The 25858-nt window shown below is 41.3% G+C and overlaps 1 protein-coding gene across 1 annotated transcript in view; it reads left to right on the top strand.

The window, feature by feature from the left end:
* The window catches only part of AFF3 (ALF transcription elongation factor 3), a 326498-nt gene that overhangs the window by 137461 nt on the left and 163179 nt on the right, over positions 1 to 25858 (top strand). The window contains exon 4 of the mRNA XM_030234927.2: positions 9984 to 10028. Within this exon, the coding sequence (XP_030090787.1) occupies positions 9984 to 10028 (45 nt within the window). The remainder of the gene's footprint in view (positions 1 to 9983; positions 10029 to 25858) is intronic.

Genomic DNA, 25858 nt, shown 5'->3' with positions numbered 1-25858 from the left:
TTGTGTGGCATGTACCAACATACATATGTATGTATACCTTGGTATATATATTTATACCTTGATGGTATCATGGTGTCATGTACATTCCTAACTGGAAGGAACTTACATCTGTGAGCTCTAAGACATCCAGCTCTGACATTTTAGTTGAAATTTTATGTGTCCTATTAACTGCAATACATTTAGAAAGTACTGCTTTCAGTAGGTTTGCAGTGAATGTGTTCCCATCAGTCTGTCAGTGACCACAGTATGCCTGGATTTTTCTTTTGACTTTCAGGAATGCTGAAAGCACAATAAAACTCTGCCAAGGTTTTCACTGTAGCTTGAAGAATTGTGCCATTTATCAGCCTCCGTGTGGGCTTTAAGAGAATCCACCTGAGCTGACCAGAGGCATCAAAGGATTGATTTAAAGATGCAGATGCATACAATAGTTTTTCTTCATTGATAATGCTTTGGGTTTTCAATAGCAAATGATAACCCTCTTGGGCAAATAGATGTCCAGGTCATAACTGTCATGACCAGAATATGGTTTTTGTGTTCTTAGCAATGAGACCGAGCTTTCGTTGTCAAAACCATGGGAGGCTCTCTTCCTTACACATAAAAGATTCTTTTCAAACTCATTTCTGATCCATCTATTCTGTGAAGCAGTTGTATTCTGTGCAAGTCAGGGAAAGCAGTGCAATGTAAGTGTTCTAAATCACTGGAAAGGCAAGGAAAGGCAAGGCAATATCACCTATGCCCAGGCAAGGTAGAAATAGAGTCTAGCTCTGGATTTGCAGATAGGTCATTTGACTCTGGTATCTTTATCACCAGATGCTCACTGGTCAGACTGGCTCAGTCAAGGGTTCTTGATGCTTGTTCCCCTCACAGTAGCAGTTACAGTGAAAGGTTGGAGGAGACACTGTCAAAGCCAAAACTGTCAGATGTTGGTGACATCCTTAGACTAGCAAAAGCCATTAGCAGAAAGCCTCTGGTCTCCAAATCATGGGAGTTATTTACCTGTTGAGTTTAGATCAGTCTCAGTCTCTAAAACTGAGAAGGCTGCTTTCAGCATTAGGGATTAGTGAGAGGTTGTTTCTCTCCAGGAAAGTTTTTTCATCTCTGTATGTTGTAGGAAATAATCCAGTGTTACCTTCTGGAGCTAAAGGCTGCTGCTCAGTGTTTTGGGCTTCTGCCTGCTGCTGGAAGATCCTGTAATGATCCTGTAATCCTCTTTTAGCCCTCTGTGAAAGCGTTTGTCTTAATCTTTGAAGGAGGTATTGAGTGGAGTGACATCCCTATTACCCCATCATGACAGAAAACACCCTTGTGTCCTTTGGCCTGTCCTCAGCTTTGTTAACAGGATGGTCATTCAGATTTTTGGTACCATTTCAGAGCTAGTATCTTTCCTTTGGACTTTGTAGAGATGTTGTTTGCACCATGAATTTTATTAATATTGAATTTCTTGTGCAAGGTTCTGTTTTTTTCTTATTGCCTCCGCCACTACCCAAAGGGTAGATTTTTTTTTCCCCAGTATTTCCTAAATGGATGTAAGTAGGCTTTAAGGAACACCTGGGAGATGTTACTCTTTCCATCAGCACTCATGTACAGGGGCATTCTTCCATCGGGGGCCTTTTGTGGGAAAGATTTCTCCAGAGCTGTGTACTGTAAAACCCTCAACCTGTAAGAGATTTAACCCTTTCTATGCAACAGTTTGTAATCACATAACCTTTAGCTCAGTGGGAATGAATACCAATTATCATTTATAAACAGTTCCTCTCATTATGCGCCTATTTATGGCAGCTTTTATAGCTTGCTAATTACAAGCACACAAAACAGAAATGTTTGGAGTTAAATAATGTAAACAGGGATGTAATTGATTTTCATGTTGAATAGTTTTTATTGATTTATCGTTAATTAACACTTTTAAAGGATCTCTTGGCAAAGTAATCCATTTAATTTATTCAGTGTTATACTAGCTGATGCTAAATTCATGTAAAATTCACAAAAATATCAACAGTTCCAAAATACCTGTTTTTCCAACTGTTGCCGTTAGGCAGATGTTACATGTTCTCCCCAAACAAGCACAGACAACATATGAAATGCAATCAATCAGGCTCAGTCCAGGTCCCAGCTGACAAATGTCCACATCACTAAAAACACCACATTCCAGCTGACACTAATTGGCCCCCTGTGCAGCAAGGAGGACAGGTATGCAACAGGGAGAAGAGCTGCTCTCCCTTGCTCTCAGGGCAGGCTCCTTGGGTGGGCTGTTGAAGGGCTGAGGGAAGAAGCTCATGGCTTGACTAAAAAGCCTTTCATGCTGCAAAACCAAAAGGTTCTATTTTCCATAATGGAAAATTTCTGAGAAATACTCCACTGTGTCAAGCAGCAGTCACTTGACATGTTTTGGGCATGCATAGAGTACTGCAGAAAATGTAGCATGCTGAAGACACTTCCAGAGGACCCCAATGGCTTTTTCCACTTTTTCCTGTGGGAAGCAGGGGCTGTGGAGTCCATTCAGGTGGGTTTTGACAGCATTTTCATATATGTTAGATACCTTCCTCTCCTGCTGACTTTTCTGAAAGCACAGGTGACTAACTAGCACCTCCCCAGGATCAAGCATCTAGCAAAGAGTAAACTTACAAGGTGCAATCTTAATTATCACCAGCCCATTATATTTTCAAATGGGTAGTAGGAGAGTGTAATCACAACAGGCCCTGTTTTTTCATTAGTGAGGAAAAACATTAATATACTGTGACATGGTATTGATTTGATGCAATCAATCTTTCCCAATAACAATAAAACCTTTATATTTTATTAATAGAGCAATGCAGTTCATCTCCATTACAGCTCCACTTTATTGTTCTGGGTCACAGTGTAATTCTGGCATGTTTGGAATTTTATTTTTATTAATATAATGTAAAAGCCTGTAAAATCACTCTGCTGATCTGTCAGTTGGTTTCATTTGAGGCTCCCAAGCATCTTTTACTAGATGAAATGTTACCGGAGCAGCTCCTGTCATTGATTGTTCAATGACCCTTAGGGGTGGAGAGAGTGGGGAGGGTTAAGAAGAATTCTTGGCCTTTAATTGTCTTGATTTTATTTGTGGTGTGGACACCGAGACTTGGACTCAGACCATGTCATCAGTTTGAAGATCTCTCAACACATGGCCAGACCAAGCCCTTCCAAATACCCTCCAAACTGGGCTGTAGGAGTCTGAGCTCTGCTGAAGCTCCCAGCAGCCATCCAGATGGCAGCCCTTCAGCATCATTTCACCTTCTCCTCCTGGCTTTGCAGAATTTACTGCAGGCCAGGCACTGCATGGACAGGAGATGATGTCTCAAGCTCTGGGACAGGCCATGGGCACATATTGGAGGAGTTGTGCTCTAACATCATTTCCTTGCTCTTTTAAAAAGAATACAATATGGTGAATGGCTTTATTTACACATCCACAGTACATCCATCTTCACCTAGACTCAGATCTGCTATAAGACCAGCACAGCCTAAGGCTTGTGATACTCTGGGTTATGGCTCTGTGAACTCTTCTCCAGTCTTTCTTTGGAGGGTCTTGCTCTCCAAAAGCTGCTGTTCTGCCTCAGTTCAGGGAGATCTGCTGAGAACACTGCTCTGAGTGTCATTCATCAAGAGCAAAATGGGCTCTTGCTTCTCTTTCCTAGTGTTCACGGCAAGTCTGTTGGATCATTTGGCATTTCTCTCTCTCTACAGATATTTTTGATTCATCTCCTTTAATTAGCCAGAACATATTCCTGGTCCTGGTACAAGACTAGGGCATCATGATATTCCAGTTGCAGTGAGGCCCCCAATTAGTACTGATACTTTCATTAAAGCAAAGCTAGATGACTTTCATCACTTGATCTTTTTTTTTTCCTTGAAATAAAGTCTTTTTAAAAGCTACTCCTCTTCCCTTTTGAACCAAGAACAGTGTTGCAAGACCCCTTAGTAGGAAAAATAATCCCCATAAAACTATGATGGGTCCATTTCAAAAGTGATGGGTTTATTAAAGGTAACAGTTTATTAACAGCAACTGTGAAATAGATGGATTTAATGACTTTATTTAGTGCAACGCTTTCTGACACAGACCTTGAGGAAAATTTAGCTCCTCTTTCCCATCTCCCACCTGCATTTTTCTGTGTCTAAAGAAGTGTCAGCAGTTCCTCAGCTCCTACTCACAGCAGTGCCAAGCACGGGAGAAAACTCCTGCACCAACAGACCGTGGCCACTGGCACTCCAGTTAGTGGTAAGGCACAGCATGAGTGCAAAGTAAAGCTTTCAAATATCAGGAACAGAAAATCAAGTTTTCTGAGCTGCCTATTTAAATCTATTTCCTTGGTGTAACCTTACACAGCTCAGCCCTGCATCCTTAGGGAGAGATTAGGAGTCTTCTTCACAGAAGGCACAAGCATTATTAATGCCACCCAGTGAAATGAGGGTGACTACAGTGTGCCATGGCTCCCTGAAGTCTGTCCCTCTAAAGGTAGGTGGAAACATTGCTGGTAACCCATCAAGATCAAAATGCCATTGTTGTTAGAGAGGGTAAAAGAAAAAAGATAAATACCATTTTTATTTCTGTCCTGATTTTTCTTGCTCAGTCCTTTTTCTGTGGGATGTCCCAGATTATCAGAACTGAAAATGTCTGCTCCATGTTGATTTTGAGTAAACCCACTTTCATTCTTTTTTGAAGAAAATGTTTTCTTAAAGTAAAAAAATCCAAAATTCGGAGAGAAACATTTGATATTTTGGTTAAATGCCTTCTTGATTTAGGTCACATATTATTCTATGATTACAGATTATATTTCTTAATATTTGTCATTGAAGTATTTTGACCTGATAAAATTTTGATTTCTCAACTGAATTGAAGAATGGTTTAATAAAATTTCATTTTTAAGGTACTGATGTGACACAGTTGCATTTTGAATGGAAGCATAGCCAAAGGGATAAATTCAGCAAGTAGGTAGCCTGCCCCCCGGTCCCTATTCAGAATGAAAGCATTAAAAAGTGGGTATTTCCTGAGGAGCAAAAAGGTCAGTTTTTAACTAGGCTGAGGTCTAATCTTTTTACCAGGCCATCTTTCCTGAGGTTCAAAGTCCAGCCTTTTCTTTTCAAGAGCTATGTGGGTTCAGCACAACCACTCCATAAAGAGCATTTTGGAGCACATGTAAGGAAGTCAGTTACAAGTTAAGCCCTGAATGTCTGAAAACCCTTCCTGAGCATCTGCAAATGGCACTTCCCCAAAATTCCTTTCCACAGCCTGGCTATATTTCTGCAGAACCCCCAGAAATCACATCTCTGATCTCAGGCACAAATCCCTGTTAAACTCCAGCAAAGGCCACAACTTGAATGGGTTAAGATCTCTTTAGAGAAATGATTGAAGGGAAACTTTGAGAGTAATGGTTCTCCTGAACCCAACAGGCAGAAGCCATACTTGTGGATAAGTAAAAAGATAAGGAGTTTACTTCTTCATGGTGGATACTCCTTCCTAGCAAATGGATTGCATAAAATGTTGTATATATGCATGTGCATGTGTGTGCCTGGCAAAGAAGCATTTCTAATATGCTTTCAGATTAAGGTCCATCAAGGTGGGATTTCCACCCCCCCCCCACCCCCCTTTGCCTATTTTGTTTCATTGAGGATTTTGGTTATTGCCTGCCAACATTCAGTGCCTGAAGCTTCCCTTCATGCCCCAGGGGAAATCCTGCAGCCCCAGGGTGAGCAGTGCTGTGCTGTGCCTGAGCAGCGTGGGGCAGATGTGGGGTGGCCGCTGTCATGCTGCTGGCTGCAGGTGACACAACCAGCCTGGCTCTCACTGAGGGGAAGAGGATGAGTATGTACCTCAGGCTCCTGGAGATCGTCCTCATGCCAAATTGATACTGGAGACAAAAATCCAATAGCTTCTGGACGCTTTGTAAAAACACCTAGCACAGTCCAAATAACGACAGCACCAAAAGCTTGCATCATAAAAATCTCTTGGGCTAAAATGGAAATAGATACTTGCAGAAGATTTTTCTTTCTTTCCTCAGCGTAAAGATTTAAAGGAGGGAGAAGTGTCACAAGATAGGCAATTCCTTTCAGAGAGGTTTCTTTATATATCTCCATGTGAACGCTCTTGGTAAGGGAAGTAAAAATAATGCTCTGAAACAAAATTTGTACAGAGGTAGCTTTTTTTTTGAAATGACATCCCGTTTCCCAAGAATTCTATGTAGCCTTTAGTCAGTCTTGTTTCTTACAGTTCTCTGTGCTTTGCATGGTAATTAGCTGCTCGTGTTATCAGCAGCACGACGCTCCCGGCTGTTTCTCGAGCAGGCGCTGCCGTATCCTGCGCGGCAGCTCCTCGCATCCCCCGCACGGCAGCCGCCCCGGGAGCAGAGCTTGGCGCTCCGCAGGCTCCGCTCACCGAGGGACAATGGGCACGGCATCCGAGCGGGAAGAGTGTCACTATAGGATGCTAAACAACACAAGCGCACACACCGTTGCTTTCAAGGTGAAGAAGAGGGAAGTTTATTTTTTGACTCTAACATTTATAGTTTTCTAAAAGTGACAGTGGATTGGAGGGTGAAAGTGCCACCTCTACAAAGACACTGGGCAAACCAACAGTCCATCAAATTTCTCCTCTTCCATAAAAGAATGCAAAACAATAAGTTATTTACAGAAAGTGTGTGAGAAAGTTTGCTACAAAAATGTAAAAATCAGAAAGCTTAAAAAATCTTAAAAAATCAAAACCACAGAAGAGGCTGAGCCCACTTTCCCTGACAGGTCCCCAAGACTTGCTGGTATTTCACTGATGGTCTGCTGGAGGTTCAGTGAGGCAAGTTTGTTATGACAGATTGCAAAACAGAGAGGAAGACAAACGAGAAGGGTTCATCAGTGTCAGAACAAACACAGGGGAGCAGCTCCTCAGCTTAGTTTGCACCAACAGCCTCAAAACCTTTAGTCGATTTTAATTTTCATTTTAAAAAATAATGATTAAAATGTTTACTGCAGGAATGCCCTGTGGCTGTTGGGAGGGTGGAGGGGCACTTTGCAGAGCCGGCCAGCAGTGCCGACATCAGCCGTACGCAGGGGCCGCGTCACGCAGCCGCCACCAACGCAATAGCGCTGGGATGGGGAAGTCCACCCAAGCAAATAGCGTGTCAAGGGCTCTCTGCAGCTAATGCAATCCCTTCTTTTCATTTACATTTCAAGAAACATTTGCCAGCTTTCGTTGTGGCTTTTTTGTTTGTTTTTTTCGAGTTAAACTGTGTTCACAAACTTAAATTCAGTTTGCCCGATTCCATGGCAGCGCGTGTTCCTCTCTGTCAGTAGAGATGTAGTGAATGGTCTGGAAAGTTTGATATCAACAGTAATGTTAAGAAGGTCGTAAATGCTCAAAAAAAATCAAATTTACATTTGGCACTCAAGAGATGAAAAACAAAGAGGAAAATGTAGAAATTGAGGGAGTTTCCCCCAAATATTATATCAGTTTCACATATCTTGTCTTTGGCTTTGTGTTTGCAGCCTATTTTTCAACCTTTGAAATGCTGCATGATGATATTGAGAGGGAGATGTGAAAAGATTTTTACTTCCTGCCCAGAGAGATGATGGGCTAGAAAGAAAAGCCAACGTTTTAGTTCTGGGGTAACAGAAAGCAAAATTTCTTGCTGATGAGTACTTGCAGACTTTTTTCACTACACTTCTAGGGGAGTTATTTAATTTTGTAACAGACGCTTGTTCCTAATCCTAGTCTGAAATAGCCTGCTGCCAAATTCACTTTCAGTATTTTTATCCTCACAGAGAAAGAGAGATCATCATTTTGTCATATGTTCAATGTGCTCTATACAGCATAAGATCATATGGTCATCTCTTCTCTTCTGTAAGATGGCAATAGACTAGAACAGACAACTTAAGGATGGCAGTGAATTGGTTGCTCTCTAAACAAGGCACTCATGATGAGGGCTTTGCATTCTCCACTGTTAGTGAGTTAAGAAGTGAACAAACTGGGGCTTGGGAAAGGAAAGGGAAAAAATAGATGGAAACCCACAGAGACGAGAGAAATAGCAATTATCTAATATTAATTTTTAAGTTATTAAATATACAGAGATTGTTGTGTCTCTTCATCTTGCTAGGTTCACTGGCAACATGAACACTTGCACTCCTGCTCCTGTGACAGGAATATCCCAAATGGTGCTGTGCAGCTCTCCGGGGGCAGGTCTGAGGTCAGAGCACAGCTATCTGCTCCGGGCAGCAGCTTCTCTTCAGCATCCATATATCAGATATGAGTAATTCCTCAAAATCTGACTTCACCACATGTTTAGTACCTTTGCCTTTGAAATCAGTAGTGTAATTTGTAGTGAACTGTAAAGCTGATGGACTGTGTTTCACCAAGAAGAGTTGATGTGATTAATTTGTTTGTCAAGGGCCATATTCACCAAAGATTTAGCAGGAGTGCAGACAATAAAGTACTTATGACTTTCTAGGAATTGGCATGAAATAACACCCACAAAAAATGAGAAAACATAAGTTGTTCTTTTGCATGTGCACGGCTGCTGTTCTCCTGACCTTGGTTACAGCTGATGTAAGCTACTTTAAGCAGTTGAAGATCCAGACCTCCTCAGTCCCTCAGCTCAGACTGGGGAGAGGTGGTAAAAGTGTCCAGCACTTGCACAAATTGGTCAGTGCAATTGTTTGGCTTTCGTAGGCAAAGGTATCCATTGTTGAAAATGCCTTGTGATTTTTTTGGGTGCACAAATACAGATGTGGTACAGAAGTCTGGTTTCCAGATGAGAAGAGCTCAGCGGTTTGGAAAAACGAATTGCTTTGATATATCTCCAGGTGCACACCTGAAAATTCAGAGCATCAAGGGGTTTTTTGAAAACAAGAGAAGACCAAGCTCACCTTTCTGCTAGCTCTTTGAATACAGTAATTACCAGATAGATTTTTTTTCTGTCCCCTTTTCCCACATAGGAAGATCTCAAGCCCCAGTCCCCTGCTTCTTGAGTTAGTTCTGTTCTGCAAAAAGAAGAAAGCCTTTTTTGGGGAATTGTCAGGGAGTGTAGTGTGGTGAAGGAAACCCCCGGACAGCTTGCTGGATGCAGCAGCCACCTGTATCTTGTGGAAAGTTGTAGGAGATGGGCGCTCCCTTGGCATCAGTACCTCCATCCAAGGGTGCCCTCTCTTCCCAGGTGTGCCAGGCAGTGCAAGCCCAGACTGGTACTGGGCAGGGGGGCAGGCAGGAGGGAGGGGGGTGTGTGTCTCATGCTGCCTAGTCCTTGCTGGCAGAAGTTTGGGTTGCAGTGAACACCCGGGCTGAGCACGCAGGTGAGGCACCGTCTGGATGGTCCCTGTGGGGGAATAGCTGCCCTGCCAAATCTCTGATTTCTCCTCTGCAGAGGAGCTCTGGAGTGAGTCATACTGCTTGGGAGAGTCGAATTCTTCTGTGCCCTCAGTCCCACAATGCAGGGGTGGCCTTAGACTCCGCATTTTAGGAAATGACAGCTTCTCAGGACTGCTGTGCCCATGCTCAGTACTGCTGCCTGTGTTGCAGTCTCTGCAGCTCTCCCCTCGGCATCACATCTGCCCTATGCATCCTCAGGCTTTGCACAGACAGTGTCACTGCAGAGCTCTGCTGCACAAAGGATGTGGAGAGATGTTATTTACTTAATAGAAATAAATGCACATTGGATCCTTGTACATGCGATAACTTCTTTCCTTCTGCTTACTCATACACAGTACAGCCTAAACTGCAGTGGTGTGAAAAAAAGTCCGTTGAATTTATAGAAATATGTTGGAATCAAATGTAAACACTATAAATATTTCATCTTCCTGTGGTGCTGATAGGGAATAATTTTGGAATTTTAAGCAGCGCAACTTTTCAGATGCTGGAAAGACTTGGTCTCATTTTGAATCTGTAACAGAGGTTGGAATATATTTCATGTGACAACCATGTCCTCAGACCTATTTGTCATTTCTTTTTAAAACATAAACAAACTGTCTTCTCATTTTGTTTACAGGACAGTGGAACAGGAGATAACAGCTGCATTGAAGAAATATTGCGGGTAGGAATCCTAAAGAAATCATTTTTTCCAGTCCAATTTTGTTTGCTCTGAAAAGACAAGAGAATAACAAGAATATTGCAATTACTGCTGTTAAAATTTTCCTCCTTTAGATTGTCATCTTTCTAAAGAAAAAGTAGGCAAAATTATTTCCTCATGAAAAATAATTGAAAAATCTGTGAGAACAACCTTTCAAAGCCTGTGGATTTCACTGCTACTTTATGCCTGTACAGCTGACCTTCATGCATGGAGAAGCAGATAATGGGATAAATTATAAACTGAAATGTACAATGATGTTTCAGGTTTACAAACCATGCAAAGTGCATGTTTCCATTAATCATGACTGTCAAAAATTTTAATTTTGAAGGGAGGTCTAGGAAGGTCATTTTCCACCTGGATTTAATTATGTAATGTCATTATTTTCATTATGTCCATTACATAATGACAATGTGCAAAACCTGTAATTATTTCCATATTTCATTATTATTTCTTTTATCTTTGTGATTTCTAGTTTATTTTCATGGAGCAAATGAATACACATCCAGACAGATCTTGGCTTGAATTAACTTGAATATTGATTATTTTCTGTGGCAGAAATATTTATAAACAGTGAAAATTTTCTGTAACATTTTAACTCGTGGTTATTTTGGTTCTTTTTCAAAAATGATAATTCGATAATTCACAATGCTTAAAAATCTGATCTAATAGTGACTGAAACACAAAGCAAGGTAGATGGAATGTATGTGCTTCTACCTCTTGGATATTCCACCACCAAATATTTCTGATGATTTATAAACTACAGGGTTATAAATATTTGGTTTGGAGGTTAGCACTGCATCAAGCCTGTTGTTTCTAAAGGCATTTCTCCATTCTCCCTCAATATGTAAAATGCAGCTTTTAAACTGGACAAAGAGTTTATGGAAGGGTGATGATGATGTATTGCTTATGACTTCACTGGCAGAGTTTTTCTTAGCTAACATTTACAAAGTAGGCTTTGTTAGGACATAGGTGCATATTCAACAAGCCTAAGTCACAGTCCCTGCTGGTTTGTTACAAATTAATGGCAGATATCATGAATTCATGATGTGGTGTCACACTTAGATTCCCATTTTCATTTTAAAGCAAGGCTTTTAAAATGAACAGTCAGACAAACTGACTCCTCCTTTAGTTTCGGTAGTTTGGCTCATGCCATTAAGCAGAAATGTAGAAGAGGCACAATTCCTTCCACTCAGAGGAAGATGGGTATGTAAGAGACCCCATCTGAGAAGGAAAATGTGCTGTATGACTAAAGATAGCAAGATTCATCTCCAAAACAATGAACACAGCTGCCGCTCTCTCTTTTTTTGCCTTTGGAATGTTCCTCAAGAAATATTTTGTCAAGCTTCATGTTGGGTAACCTCACCAATCTGGCCATCTTCCATGTCTGCAAACCTGGGCATCACTTTCTATTCTGACCTGCCCTTGTGTCTCTGTGTCTAAGACTACATGTAAATCTTCCAGGCTGTTACTCTATAGTATTTCTGACTGAAGCTCTTTATTCTCAAGGGTGTAAGTCTTTGGTTCAAAATTCTCATTACACACTTTGCTGCTGTATCCTTTCCTAGTTTTTGACAAATCCAGTGTTACCCACCTTCATTCATACTGCTGCACAGATTATTTTCCTAGCTTGACATCTTGCCCAGAGACATCTCTCTTCAGATCTCACCACTGTCATCTCCTTCTCTATCACATCAAGTACAGCCATGTGTCTCTGATTTTAAGGCATCCAGTCCTTGCTAACATATTAAATCCCACTTTTCGCTTAGCTGGTGATGTCAAAATGTTGCTAAGTTTTACATCAATTAATTTCTCCAATGCTTCCCATCACATCTGTGAAGAGCCTTGAAAACTTTCCCAATCAGCTCCATAGCTACCTCCCAATCTTAAGGGCCTCTTTTTTCCCTAGGAAAACCAGTGATGAGGTTGGGGCTCTACCACTGTTTCTCATGCTTGAACATTTTTGTCCCAGTTGTTTCTTGTAGTACTCTGTCAGGTCACATATATCCATCTGCTCTCTTTTGTACTGAAAACTGGATTTTCGATGTCAAGTGACTGCTGTGTATTACAAAAGCAGTGCTTAGGTACTCTCGTAATACAGATCCAGATCTGCAGTTGTTGTTGTTACTGGTAATTACTGAAAACAGCAACAGTAATAATGTGCCTTTGCTGCTCAGTTTGTAATTTACTGGCATCTAGACATTTCTGTCCCTCTCCATTCCCCCTTTTTGTCCTGAGCAGATCCATGAAGTTGTAACACAGATTTTCCACTTTTCTGAAACAGACTGTTTATAAGGAATGCCATTTCCATGGTTTTGTTGGAGGTGCTGTTCACATCATAAAGCCAAAGTTTAGCTTCTTTTCAAACAGAATATATGAAGTTGCTATACAGGTGCCCAAAGGCAGACAGTGAAAAGCCACAGCAGGTGAAATACTTTGTTCCCCTCAGAAAAGATGGCTGGCCTGATGGAATGTGTTTATTATGGGAAGGGCCCCTCCTAATGTATGGAGTATCAGCAAAAGGAAGAAGATGCCTAAAATTCATCCTTTTAAGGAACGTTTCACCCTATTTAGGCTGTCTCTTGCACAACATAAAGCAGACAACGTTCCCTCTTTCTAGGTGATGTGTTCCCTGCACAAGTCAAGCTGTGGAAAAGCCACAGAAACAGATACTTCCATGGCATGTCCATGTTTCCACAGTCAAGAGTGAGGGCAGTAGTAAGTGTGCCCCAGGTCTGCTCCAGCTGCTTCCCTGTGTTCCCTTCCCCCAGCAGGTGAGGAGAGGCAGGTTTGTGCACAGATCTTGTCACCCTCTGGTTCCAGCATGTGGCCATGGCCAGAACTGGACCTGGGCTGCAAATCAGTTCAGGCGTAGCTTGAAAATCACCAAATCTGATGTTTGTGACAAACATCACAAATCTGATCACTGTGACGAGATGTTATAGTTTTTTTGCTGTCTGCTGCAGCAAAGGTTGCCCCAGCTTAAGTCTAGCCTTTTTTGATGTTGTTTTACCAAATATATCGAAGCTCTGTAAACTCTGTAAACTGACACATCCTTCTGCACAAAACTGCAGCTTCCACAGAATTCCCCCAAGTACTGAAGCACAGAACCTCTTCCAGTCCTGAAGGAGGTTGATTAACAAGACAGTAACCCTGTTGAGATTGGAGCTGTTGTAAGGCCTCCTGTAGAGTTTATAATCACTGCAGGAATCCTGAACCTCATCTAACCCCATGCACTAATTTATAGCAGCTTCTTCAAAGTGTGCTGACTTCTCTGTCCAGCTGCAGGCACACTCTTTGAGGATAGAGGAACTTCTAAGAGAGCCTTCGATGTAAATAACTCCAGTATGATCAAGTTAAAGATGTAATGTTGAAACATGAGAGAGAAGCCTCATTTCTTGCTACTAGATTTAAAAGGCAATTCCTTGTAAGCTTTGCATTGTTCATGGAGGACATGATAGAAAACTTTGAAGTGGAAAATAAAAGTTAAGACTACACAAATACCCTTTGTTCCACCGTGCATGGAGCAGTTGCTATGTGAGTTCCTGAGACATTGCCAAAGCCCACCTACTCACTTCCTTGCTAAAACACAGGCTGGCTAAGTGAGATTACTTCAGTTCTGGGGTCCCCAGCACAGGAAGGACATCAACGTGTTGGAGCAAGTCCAGAGGAGGCCACCAAGTTGATTAGAGGGAAGGAGTACCTCCCCTCTCCTGTGAGTAAAGGCTGAGACAACTGGAATTGTTCAGCCTAGAAAAGAAATGGCTTAGTGGTGACGTAATTACAGCCTTCCATTACCTAAAGGAAGCCTGCAAGAAAGAGGGAGAAAGACTTTCCACAAGAGCATGTAGTGACAGGACAAAGAGGAATGGATTCAAAGTAAAAGAGATTAGGTTTAGATCAGATTCTAGGAAGAAATTCTTTACTCTGAGAGTTGGGAGGCACTCCAGCAGGTTGCCCAGAGAAGCTGTGGATGACCCATCCCTGGAGGTGCTTAAGGCCAGACTGAATGGGGCCCTGAGCAACCTGGTCTCATGGAAGGTGTCCCTGCCCTTGGCAGAAGGGTTGGAACTAAAAGATCTGAAGGGCCCCTTCTGACCCAAACCATTGGGTCTGTGATTCTATGATAGTAATTTTGGCTGATTTCTATTTGACTTTATTAGTGTGTGGAACTGTGTATTTTGTTTTGACTGGTGGGGTTTCAAATAAACATTTATTTTACTGTAGTACCTTCAAAAAATGGGAGCAACAAGAGTCCTGCCTCTCCAGTAAGTTAACTGTTGCAGTCAATATAGGAGGCACTCTGAGAATATTTGCTGTGGAGTTAAGTAAGGGAGTGTGTTGAGTGCAGGCAGTTCTTGATTTGTAAGGTAAGTGGAGATTGATCTGGCTATCCTTACAGTCTTAGCTGTGATTTCCTAGAGCTGTGGTAGCTTTGTTGGAAGGAAACCCACAGGCATCTGAGCTTTTGATTATTGAAGAGGTTCCTTGTGAATTCCCTGGATTTTTTTGTTGACATGAACGGTGTCATTGAACTGGGTCGAGAGAGGCACAGTTTGAGTGTTTGGCCTGCAAACAGTGTTTGGCTGCAGAATGAGAAGACAGCAGGAAGCTGGAGGAGCAACAGGAATGCAGAGAAAGGGCTGGAGAAAACCCAAGCACAGGCAGTTAACACAGAAAAAGCCACGTCCTTTGAAATGGCATGGAGCAGTGGGGAGACAGGCTGGGGTCTGCAGTGGAGGACAGATAATTTCTTTCAGTGGAGATAGAAAAAGCCATTGGGAGGCAGTGAAAGGACATGACTCCAGGTCTGAACATCCGCCCCAGTGAAGGACAGCTCTTCTTGGTGCCATGAACCTCCTGTGCAGGGAGGGATAAGCACCCACAGATGGCCTTGAAATAGGTTGTGACTCCTCATGGCCACAGGACGTCCACTTATGAAAATGACATTTTAAGTGTGATGGCTTTGATAAGTGATTTGCTTGACTCTCTCTACCCTGTGAGTCTAATCAGAGTGTGTAAAGCACTGCACTTCTTATTTGAGCAACATTAAAAAAAAGAATGTAAACAGAATCTAATTCTGTATTTTTCCTTTCCCCACTTGGGATCCCTGGCTCATTAGCAGTCTTGCTAATTCTTTAGCAGGAAGCATTAAGGATCAACCCATCAAATATTCAGGGCCTTTTTTCAAACCTCAGCAGCCATATGTGCCATGAGATCAGCTGCACTCCATCAGCTGATTGAATTAAAACAAGAGCAGAGGTAAATTAGAAACTGTCTGCACAAGACAAATCCTGTGAAAACATGAAATTCTACCAAACACACTGTCACTGTGAATAAGCATCACAGTCAGTGGAGCACGTGTCAATACTTAGAGGGGAGAAAAATCAGTTTCTTAGAGGTAGGTTGTTAGTTCAACAACTGTGAACTGCTGCCTTGTAGATGTTAATGACTGTAAGATCCCACTGGCTGCAGTTAAGCTCCTGGTGGAGTTGGACATGTGAAGAATTACAGAACACAAATATGGTAATCAGCAGTATATTTCTGAACACTTCTGTTGCTTTCCAAAGCAGAGGGAAAACCCTACAGGTGGAGTGAGACCCACTTTGCTGCACAGCACTCATGCAGTAGCTGCCTCTGCACTAGCAGAGAGCTTCTTTGCAGTCTCATTGCTGGGAAGAAATTGCTGGGCAACATTAGGAGGGAGGTGAGAAGGCCAGCCTCAGACCAGCACCTTTGTGGAAACATTTGGGTTAGCTGCTGTGACTGAACCTGGTGGGAAACTCCTGGAAAAGTTTCTGGAGGAACACAATAACTTTGGGTAAAAGAGAGATGGTCGAGGAGAGAGAAGGTGTGGAGACCTATAAGCAGCCTCAGTTTGCAGAGACTTGATTAGTCTTGAATACAGAAGTACTCCAAAGTGTCAGAATTATATAAAACAATGTATGAGATGCATAAAATAGCACTTTTTTTTTCATTGCAGTCTTTCAGAAGAACTTCCACAGCATGGCTTTGCTTTTAGCATCCTAAATTTCAGAGTGATTAAAGCATTATTTTAGGTGATCTATACTGTTCATTGCATTTCTTCAGTATTATTCTTTTTGTCTTTCCTACTTAAGTCAATGAAAAATCACACGTACCCAAGAGTGTTTGGAAAATCTAGCATTTCACTCAAGCACTAAATCCCAGAAACATTAAAACACATTTCAAGCCATTTGATTCAACCTGCAGTACTCACCTATAAACATTGCCCTTTTTACCACACCTACACCTAGCTCATCTGTACAGAACCTTTCCTGAGCAGTCACTGTGCCTTTATCAGCCTGGGTACTGCTAGTGGTGTGGACAGCAGCACTGTAGAGCTTCAGCAAGCTCTGCCTGGAGCTTCTCCAGCTTCTCAGTGAGAATTAGCAGTCCATACGGTACCTTGTGCTGCTAGAGCAAAATTAGCAGCAGTAGCAGAGCTAAAGATATTTTGGCTTTGTCCACATAAGCTGCAGTGATGACAAAGAGCCATAGCTGGGTACACCACCATCCCCTTGACTCCTCACACCATGAAAATTTCAGGACACACCCTCTGTATGTGGTGCCTTGGACAATCTCTGTGTATCTGCTTAAGCCAGGGTCTTTCTCCATCCAAAAGGCTGGAGGGAGATTGCTAAGTTTTCACACATTTTGTCCCTTTTGATGCTTTCTCAGATTATCAGAGTCCCTCTCCAGGTTATCTGTTACTTATTGTTAGTTCATCTGAATAGAACCTGCTCCTGGCTTGGCCACCATGCATGGCACATCATTTTTATTGCCCACATTGTGGTTTTCAACTGTCAATAAAACTTCACAGCCAACATTTTAAACCTAGGCATGTAAATATTGCTTCCCTGGCCCTTAACAGATAGAGTCTGAGGTACAGAACACCATGTAAAATGCATTAAATGCTACTCTAACAGTTTTAATGTCAACCAACCATAAATTAGTTGTACATCAGCTGTTCCCCTGAATTTTCACTCTTCGATTTTTTCTGCCTCCACTGTTGCTGTTGAAAATGCTGTCTCAAAGGAATCTGAGGTTGGAAGTATGCTGTATATTTAAAACTTGAACATAGTAAATCTTGATGTCAGTTAATAAATACCCCCTTAAAAAGACAAAAATTATAAATGTTTTAGTGGAAATACGAGATCAGGCTAGAAACTCCTAGATGGGGCTCTAACTTAAGAACTAACATCACTCAAAGGTAATCTGTCTTTCAGTGTTCAGGTGCCAGTGCAGGATGTGGAGTCACTCTGTGCTGTTAGCCACTCGTCCTGGGGCACTGACATTTTCAAATACAGCAAAAACCTGGTGGTTTTTTGAACTGAATAGGGTGCTACAGTAAAAAGAGACCCATACTCCTGTTAGAGCTCAAGTAGCTGATGTGCAAAGGCTTTGTGGTAGGGAAAGTCAGGTCAGTGTAAAAATGAAACACTACAGTGCTAATTTGGTGGAATTAATTTTAAAAATTGCTGTTTTGTAGCAAGTGTATATACCCTGTTATTTGACATAGCAAGAGAGAATCCAGAATGAATTATCCAGCCTCTCTGCTATGCAAAAACAATACAGTAAAATACTTACTAATTTTTCCCTCTGTTTGGAGTGTTTTCACAAAGCTGGGGAAAAAAGCACAATCACCATCTTGTTCCAATACAGAGAAATGATTCCTTGTTATTAGGGGCAAAGGGCCAGATAGAGCCTCAGTTTGTATAGCCCTGCCACAGCTCCTCTGAGACCAACAAAATTAATACCAAATTAATACCAGAAAGGATCTGTATTATCAATCCTAACAAAAGAAGACTAAAGTTTGGGCAATAGCAGGTATCTGCACTGCTGGGAGCCTGGGGCTTGAGCCTTCAGCTGCTGTCTTTTGAGAAAAACTGACTTTCTATCCCCTTGGTAAGACTGACACAAAACAAATTGAAACCACAGGGAAGTGTGACTTGAGATGGCAGAGCCCTTCAGCAAACCCTGTGGTGACAATGGTTTCCTCCTTGATTAAACAGGCTTAAGGAACTGACCAGAGAATGTAACTAGATGCTGGTAAATTGTCTGTCCATCCAAAGTTTTGCTTTGCCATGTTTCCAGGGATGGCTCTAGGGCAGTGGAGGGAGAGGCAGAGCCTCCCTCCGTGTGTTCTGGGCTGCAGAATGCAGTTGAGGCTGCAGAGCCAGGCAGTCATTGCCCCACAGTCCCTGACACCTAGGGACACAGCCCTGCTTTGTCCTGTGAGCCTGCAGGGTGACAGACCTAGTGCCATCCCCACCTCAAGCTGTGTCTCTGAAAACAGAGCATTAAAACCTGCATTGCTTTGAGCTGTGGGTTTCAGTGGCCTACACTGCACAAGTACTTTGGCCATGCACCTTCTCCTACACTGATATTTTCAGGAGACATTCTCTTCTATCTAGGAAATTCCTCTGTGGTGCCTGATTTTCCACAACTGGAGATGATCAGCAGGAACCCTCCCACCACTGTCACATTTCAGTCTGACCCAGGACCATGAGCTCTCTGTTTATGTCTGACAGGGGCAGCTCTCCTCATTTGGGACAAATATTCTTTTGTTAATCTTATTTAATCATATTTAGCAGCAACACATGAGTTAGCAGTTAGCTTCACTTGGCAGAAAGACTTTAAGGAAATTGTGGGAGAAAAGAGGAGTCTAATAAAAGGAAATTAAATCACTTTCAAGAATATTCTATTGCAATGTCTGTACTAATAAGTAAAATGGTCTAATAAGTGTTCTCTTTGCCTGAGGCTAATCAGCACTGTGTGGCTCGTGCCCAAAAAGCTAAGCTCTCTCACAGCCATGCAGCAGAGTGGATTCACCCATGCTGCCTGTTGGGAGAGACCCCAGGCATGCAGGGTTTTTCTTTGCAAGAGCTGGCCCCAGTCAAAACCGTGCTGCTGTCAGTGATTTCATGGCAGGAATGGCAGTGGGCCAGCACTCAGGTGTGATCCCCTCGCTGTGCCAGCAGGGATGCAGTCTAATTTTCTGTGGTTTCTTCCTGCCTTGTGCAAAAAATCTCCAAGACTTTGGACAATACAGTACTAGCCACACTGCAAAAAAAATGTGGTTGAAAATCTGTAACGTTTCAAATTTTGTGTATTTTGGCATTGTAGTTCTCTGCCCTTGGGACATACTGGGTTGGGTTTTTCTTTGGAAATGTAAAATTTGGTTTTGAAGGAAATACAAGAGCATATGGAGCCACTTGTCTGCAGTGATGTTAATAGCATACTTTAAGAGAGACTGACTGAATACCAGTCAAGTTTTGACCAACCAAAATGCCACAGTATCTGTCCTTTATGATTAGTGCTAAGGGCCATTTACTGTGTATGGTGCATTGTGTCATTCTTAAAGTTATTTAGGATTTAGTAACTTAGGAAGTAACATGCTATCATATGGGCTTCAAAAGTGAGGTACTTGGAAATAATACAGTTATTTAATGTACAAATTTTTAATGTTTTCTGAAATGATGGGCCCCTGAGTGAGCTGTCCAAACAATCCCACTGCACAGATTATAATGAAGATAGTGATAAACCATGATAAAACATCACATTTCTGACAGTTTCTGCCAACAGAATTAATTTAATTTAAAAAAGACATTTTTTTGCAATAATATTGACTAAACTTAAAGTCACCCAGACATGAAAGGGCTTACATACAAGCTTTTGTTAAAAACCATGCAATTTTATATAGAAATTGCAAGCCTGTCACTTTACCCTTGGAGGGGAAAAAAGTTATTCAGAGTAATGACAATAGCTTGGTGGGAGAGAAAGAGGGCTTCACGCAGTAAAAACGTTTCTCTCTAGCTGTGTGGGTTTTCCACAGGATTTTTTTTTCATTAATATTATCAAGTTATTTGTTATTTACTCATGAATGGCAAATAAATACTGAGCAAATCCAAGACATTGTTAATTTTTCTCATATTGCATGTACGCATATGTAAAGGTTCATTATAACTCTGCATTTTCAGAGTATTCCAATGTAAATGAAAAGAGCCCAATTAAAAAAATTGTAGACCCTGATCCAACCTTTGTTGACTTCAGATCCTGATTTTGAATTGAGCACCAAAAGAGAAAATCATGCCTATTTAACTGAGTAAACATTTTCTTCATTCCTCTGGGTGGCTTTTTTTCTGTCAGAGAAAACTATTTTTTGCTAAAAATGCCAACCCTTAAAAACTTAATGAGTATTAATGAAAAGCTGGAATAATTTAGCATGGACAAAAAGAGGGTAATTTTCCTCAGACATTGTGTTAATATGAACTGAATCCTGAAAGGCCTGTTCTCCTTGTGGTCTGTCAGAATAATTCTCCTTATAGGCGATAGGTACCAGGTATATATGCATCAATAGCAGTACTGAGTGCTATATATAGTTGCTGCTGCAGCAGCTGGTCCTCTCTCATGTTCCTCAGATGAGAAAGCTCAAAGCTGCAGCAGCCTCATAGCATAGGAAGGATGATGCTTGAAGAAAATTTTTCATGGGAACAGAGACATGAGCTTGGTTTTTCACTTCAGCCACTTCAGCCTTTTTCCAAGCGCATGGATGATGTTCATCCTGCTATCTGTGGACCTGCCCCACAGGGACAACCAGCCTGCCTTAGCCTAAGGAGGATACCCAAGTTTGCTGTGTGCATCACTTTGTCCAGTCTCTGTGACCACTGCAGGTTCTGTAGGCTTTCCAAAAAAAAAAAAAAAAAAATTAAAATAAAAAAAAGTGGTTTAGATTTAGAAGCAATGTGTGTCTCCCGTTAGATTTAGAAGCAATGTGTGTCTCTAGACAAAGCAATAAAAGAGCTGCACACTTTTTCTTATCTAAATTTTCCCATCATTTTTTGCTGTCACTCCTCAGTTCCCTTGAATCCAAAGATGACATTTCCACCCTGTCTTCCAGTCTCAGCCTGGCTTTCTCTCTCTCTCCCCTCCCAGGCAGCAGCATCTTTCATCCTCCCTGGTGTCTTTCTGCTCAGAGAGCTGCCTCCAGGCTCTCTTCTCCTAAACAAGCTGCCTTTGTCTCTGGGCCTTTGGAGTCTCACAGGAGTCACTTAGGCTCTCTGATTTTTTTTTAAGACCCAGGATTAGTATCTGATATCTTTTTTCACTTGTCTGGGATTTTCCACTATCCACATCTAGACCCCTCTGGAGAGGCAGGGGGAAAAAAACATGGCCCTTAACCTTTTCTTTTCCTTGGGTAAAATCTTTTCAGGTACTGATAATCTTTAGCTCTCATCCTTCTCATGCACAGACATTAACTTTTTTCCTTGTCTTCTTAGCATATGGAATATAAAGCATTACATAGTAAAAAACAGCCATAAGGAATTCATAAATTATACATAGGCAGATTCCCCAAATCATCAAACATTCCCTTCTGTAAAGATGTTCCCTATCAGTTATTTTTTCTGTGGTGTATGGACTTTTCCATATCTTCTCATCTAAGCTTTCATGGATTTTTTTTTTCTTCTTTCTTGTTTTTCTTGTTTGTTTGGTTGGGGGTTTTTGTTTGGTTTTGGTTTTTGTTGGGGTTTTTTTTGTTGTTTTGTTTGGTTTTTTGTTTTTTGTTCGGGTAATTTCATTGAGTTCAGATTTAAAACAAACCAACAGGAGTCTGGTTTTTTACCCCTGTCTCTGTCCATCTTCGCCAGCAGAAACCATGCAGCTTGGGTGAGCAAGTGAAGGGATTTCTCAGCTTAGATGAGAAATCACCTCATCCGGGGTGTTTGGTTTTGGTGTCCTTTCTCACATGCTTCACTTAGCAAAAGATAATTCAAAAGTCATACCAGCTAAATAGTGTGAGTACTAATAAACTCAACACATGCAGAAATGGGTTGATCCATGATTGCATCTTATTCTGCTGTTGAAGTGCCTGTATTTTGAACAAGAGCCATTGAATTAGTATGCAAAGTACACCATGGGAAGCATGCAGGATGTAGGGCCAGCAAGAAGTACTTAGTTGTGAGGAAACCATTATTATATGATCTATTGCAATGTGTCCTCAGTTTTTCCACAAAAGATGCCACTCTTACTAAGTTTTTAAGACCATGTTTCAAATCAAATCTTGCAAGTACCGACTTCGGTATCCTTAAAATACAAACCAAGGATTTTAAAGCATTGTTGGCTTGGCAGATGCATTTTTATGAAGCTCATATCCCAAAATAAAAGCACTTTAAGAATCCTGCAACTTATAAAGTAAATGGAAATGAAGCTTTTTGGAGATGAAGATAAGGAGAATCAAGTGTTGAAGCCAACAGAGGTAAAAGGGGAAATACAGCTGATCATACACCCATCCACCATGGCCATTCCTCTCCAGCTCACCTCCACTCATCTCTCCACTGCTGAGCTGCTGTTCCTGTATCCAGAAGGGATTGGCTGCAGGGTCAGCCCAGCCAAGCACTGCAGTTTTTCTATGTAGAACAAGTCAGGCTCCTGCTGTGAATGATGCTCATGCTGCTGCCTCCTGCTGTTCTCTGGGTCCATGAGAACTGAGAAGGAGCAGGCACCCAGCCCTGAGTTCAGGGTGAGACACAGCCAGTGTGAGCACCCCGTGCAAAACAGACTCAGCACCAACAGCTGAATGCTTTGTGTTAGTTCTGAGCAGGAGGGATTTGAGCAAAAACCTCAGATCTAAGATGTGGAATGTTATGAATATATGCAAATGAGATGCTTGGTGTAGGGGAGCACTGTTGGTTCATCTGACGCCATCTAAGCTGTTAGTGGCCAGGAGGTCCTTCTGATCTCAGAGCTAGCTGGGTTCTGCCCACACAGCAGGACAACAGACCTGCATAAATCAGTCCACACAACTTTCCTGCACCCTAGTTTGAGCCCCAAATCCCCTGGATCTATAGGTTGAAGGGAGTCCCTGTGTAGCTCAGCTGGGTTATGGATCTAAGAAGCAGGAAGACAAGGAGCATGGAAAGCAAAGTACAGCTCTGCAGGTGAATTCAGACTAAGCCAGAAGGAAATTATTCTGCTCCTGAGGTAAATGACATAAACTATCCAATGTTTATGTCATTTACCTCAAAATGGAATTAAGGTGTGAAAAAGTCTACAAAGTGCACAACTGCATTTCTCTGTAAAATTACAGGGTTTCTTCTTTTCAGAATAATGACTGTAAATTCCTTGGTATCATGGAGACTATTTAAGGTCACATTTACCAAAGCAAATTTAAAGAAAGTTCAGACCTTTTGTGTCTGACACATTCTGATTATCTGTCTGGAGGCAAGGCTCCTCATTTTGATATGTAATGAATAAAATGCACAAGTGGAAGGAATGAGGATAATGAATTTGCAGGATAATTTTACTAATTATCTTGTTGCTGATCATAAAACTAAGGCTCTGCAAGTCAATCCTACCACAGCTATTAATATGCGATGCCTAAAGCTGTTCTTGTAACATTTATTATGCATCTCTCTGGTTCTGCACAAGTTGATAGTTTACTATTAAATTTGTAAAAGTGGGGTTAGTAACAAGTTCATTGTTCTAAGCATAACGTGTAGAATTACACAGGTTTACCGAAGTCTGAAGTAAATGAAAGCACTTAAAATAAGATATTGTTTTTTACTGTGTGAATATTACATGATGAGTTGAGATGGAATTTATCTCACCTTGTTGTTATCTGAAGATAGGCATCTAATCTAAATTAGGATTTTAATCTCCCTACATAGTCACAGGAGAGAGGATGGGACAAATTATCCTCTGAAGATGCCTTTCTCCTCACTGGCTACCCAGGGATCTCAGTCTCTTTGCTATTTTTTTTTTTTTTAATTACAGCTAAAATGGATTCAAGTTTGTTGTTGAGAAGTGGTGAATAGGGAAATTTTCAACAAGCAAAAGAGTCAGAAATATGTAATAGTATGATGAGTTATGATTGACCCACCAACCATTTGGATGACAATGTTTAGAAGGTAGTTGGAGGACATAGAGTCAGTCCACAGTGATTCTCTGCCTTTGGGAACAAATCAAGAACATGAAAGAATATCTGTCAAAGTGAGAGACACAAGCTTAGGAGCCATAATGGGATGCTCAGTTTTGACTTTAGGAATAGGAACTGATGAGTGAGGGTGAAAAATTACTGGCAAGAAAGACAACAGCAAACACAATACTGGAGAAGTGAAAAGTGGGAGGAAGTAGATCCTGGCACCTATTTCTTCTGCATCCAGAGGACTAGGAGCTCAATCTCCTCCCTCCCCAGAGCAGTGCAGCATTGTCCCTCTGTGTAACTGACCACAGATCTCCTAAACTGTTCCTGTGATCTTCACTGCTTTGCTCTCCCCTGTACAAAAGTTTCGATTTTGCCCATTATTTCTCCCATGTAGAAAAGTCCGGTGTTTAATTCATTATGGTGCAAAAGGGAATCAAAAGATAAAATCTGTAGGCATTAGAAATGAGGAATTCTGTAGGGTGACTCTGTGGCATGGGAGTGCTCTGGGAAAGTGGCATGGTAGATCTTAAGCCTGTGACCTCAGTCTGTGTCATTCCTCCTGGGCTCTCTAGGCACCTTGTCTCCACCTCACTATTTGTTTAAGCAGACTGTAGTCATTGGCACTGCCTGTGTGATGGAGAGCGTTGTGATGGGTATACAATTTTTCTTAGGAAAAAAAAATACAAATACTCCCAAAAAGATCTATTCAGACTACTCCTGCAGGAAGCTAAGATACCATAAAGTTTTTGATAACTAAATCCATTTGGTGTTTTATCTTCCACCTCAAATAATTTCCTTCTGATATTAGACAAAACTACAGCACAATAAAAACCAATAATGATCTGGCACTTGGCTTAATAAAAGAGTCTTTTGAACTGCTATAACAACATAGAAAAGGGGTCATCCATTTCAGCATAGATCTTAAAGTTAGCTGGAAATATTTATAATATTAACAGAAGAATCAAAGCTGCTTCTGTGCCAACTATGCCACAAATAAGAATTCTGCAAGTAAGGACTTTGCAAGCCCCGCAGGACTCTGCTTTAATAAGCAAATCATCTAAAAGCACTGTTGCAGACAGCCATGGGGTACAAAATAACCCAGACCAGAAATGATCTGGCTGCAGAGAGACATTGGAAGCAACAGGCTGTCTCCAGATAACAGAATAAAAAACAAGATCATTTTGAAAAATAAATATTTTTCATGTTGCCTTTTTATTTTATGTCTTGTTTGGGCTTTTCTCACCCATAAAAGCTCATCAGAAACATTAAAAGAAGAAATGGAGTGCTATTTACAGGTTTTGGTTTTGTTGTTGTATGAAATGGAGAGCATACTGTGCTATAAATAAAAACTTGTAAGCAAATTAAAACCTGCCTAACAGGAGATTAAGATGGTCTGAAGTCACTGACTCAGATCATAAACAGTGCCGCCGTTAGCTGAAACCATTAATCACTGTGGGACGAAATAAAAGAGGAAATTTGTTAAAAAATAAGCAGGGGCAGGATGCTAACTCCAGGGGCATGCTGTTTGGCTCGTTAATAATGTATAACGAAGCGTGTGCCAGATCAAAAGCAAATCACATGCAGCTGGCAGAAAATGAAATGGCATTAGGCAAAGTATTTGTCTAGCTATGAGGCTATTTAAGAAACTGCTGTCTATTAATGTGATGTTGATTAAAGCTTTTCAAATTAAGCTTTTCAAATTAATTTTTGCTCATAGAAACCCCATCAATAAAACATGGTATATGCCTTTTATATATATGCATGCACACATATGGGGATACCCATATGTATGCAGTATATATTATAAATACCGCAAATATTTAGTCACAACTTTGCAAAATTACCAGGAGTT

This window comes from Serinus canaria, chromosome 1 (assembly GCF_022539315.1).
Source record: "Serinus canaria isolate serCan28SL12 chromosome 1, serCan2020, whole genome shotgun sequence".
Lineage (NCBI taxonomy): Eukaryota > Metazoa > Chordata > Aves > Passeriformes > Fringillidae > Serinus > Serinus canaria.
This window is presented reverse-complemented; position numbering and strand designations above follow the sequence as displayed.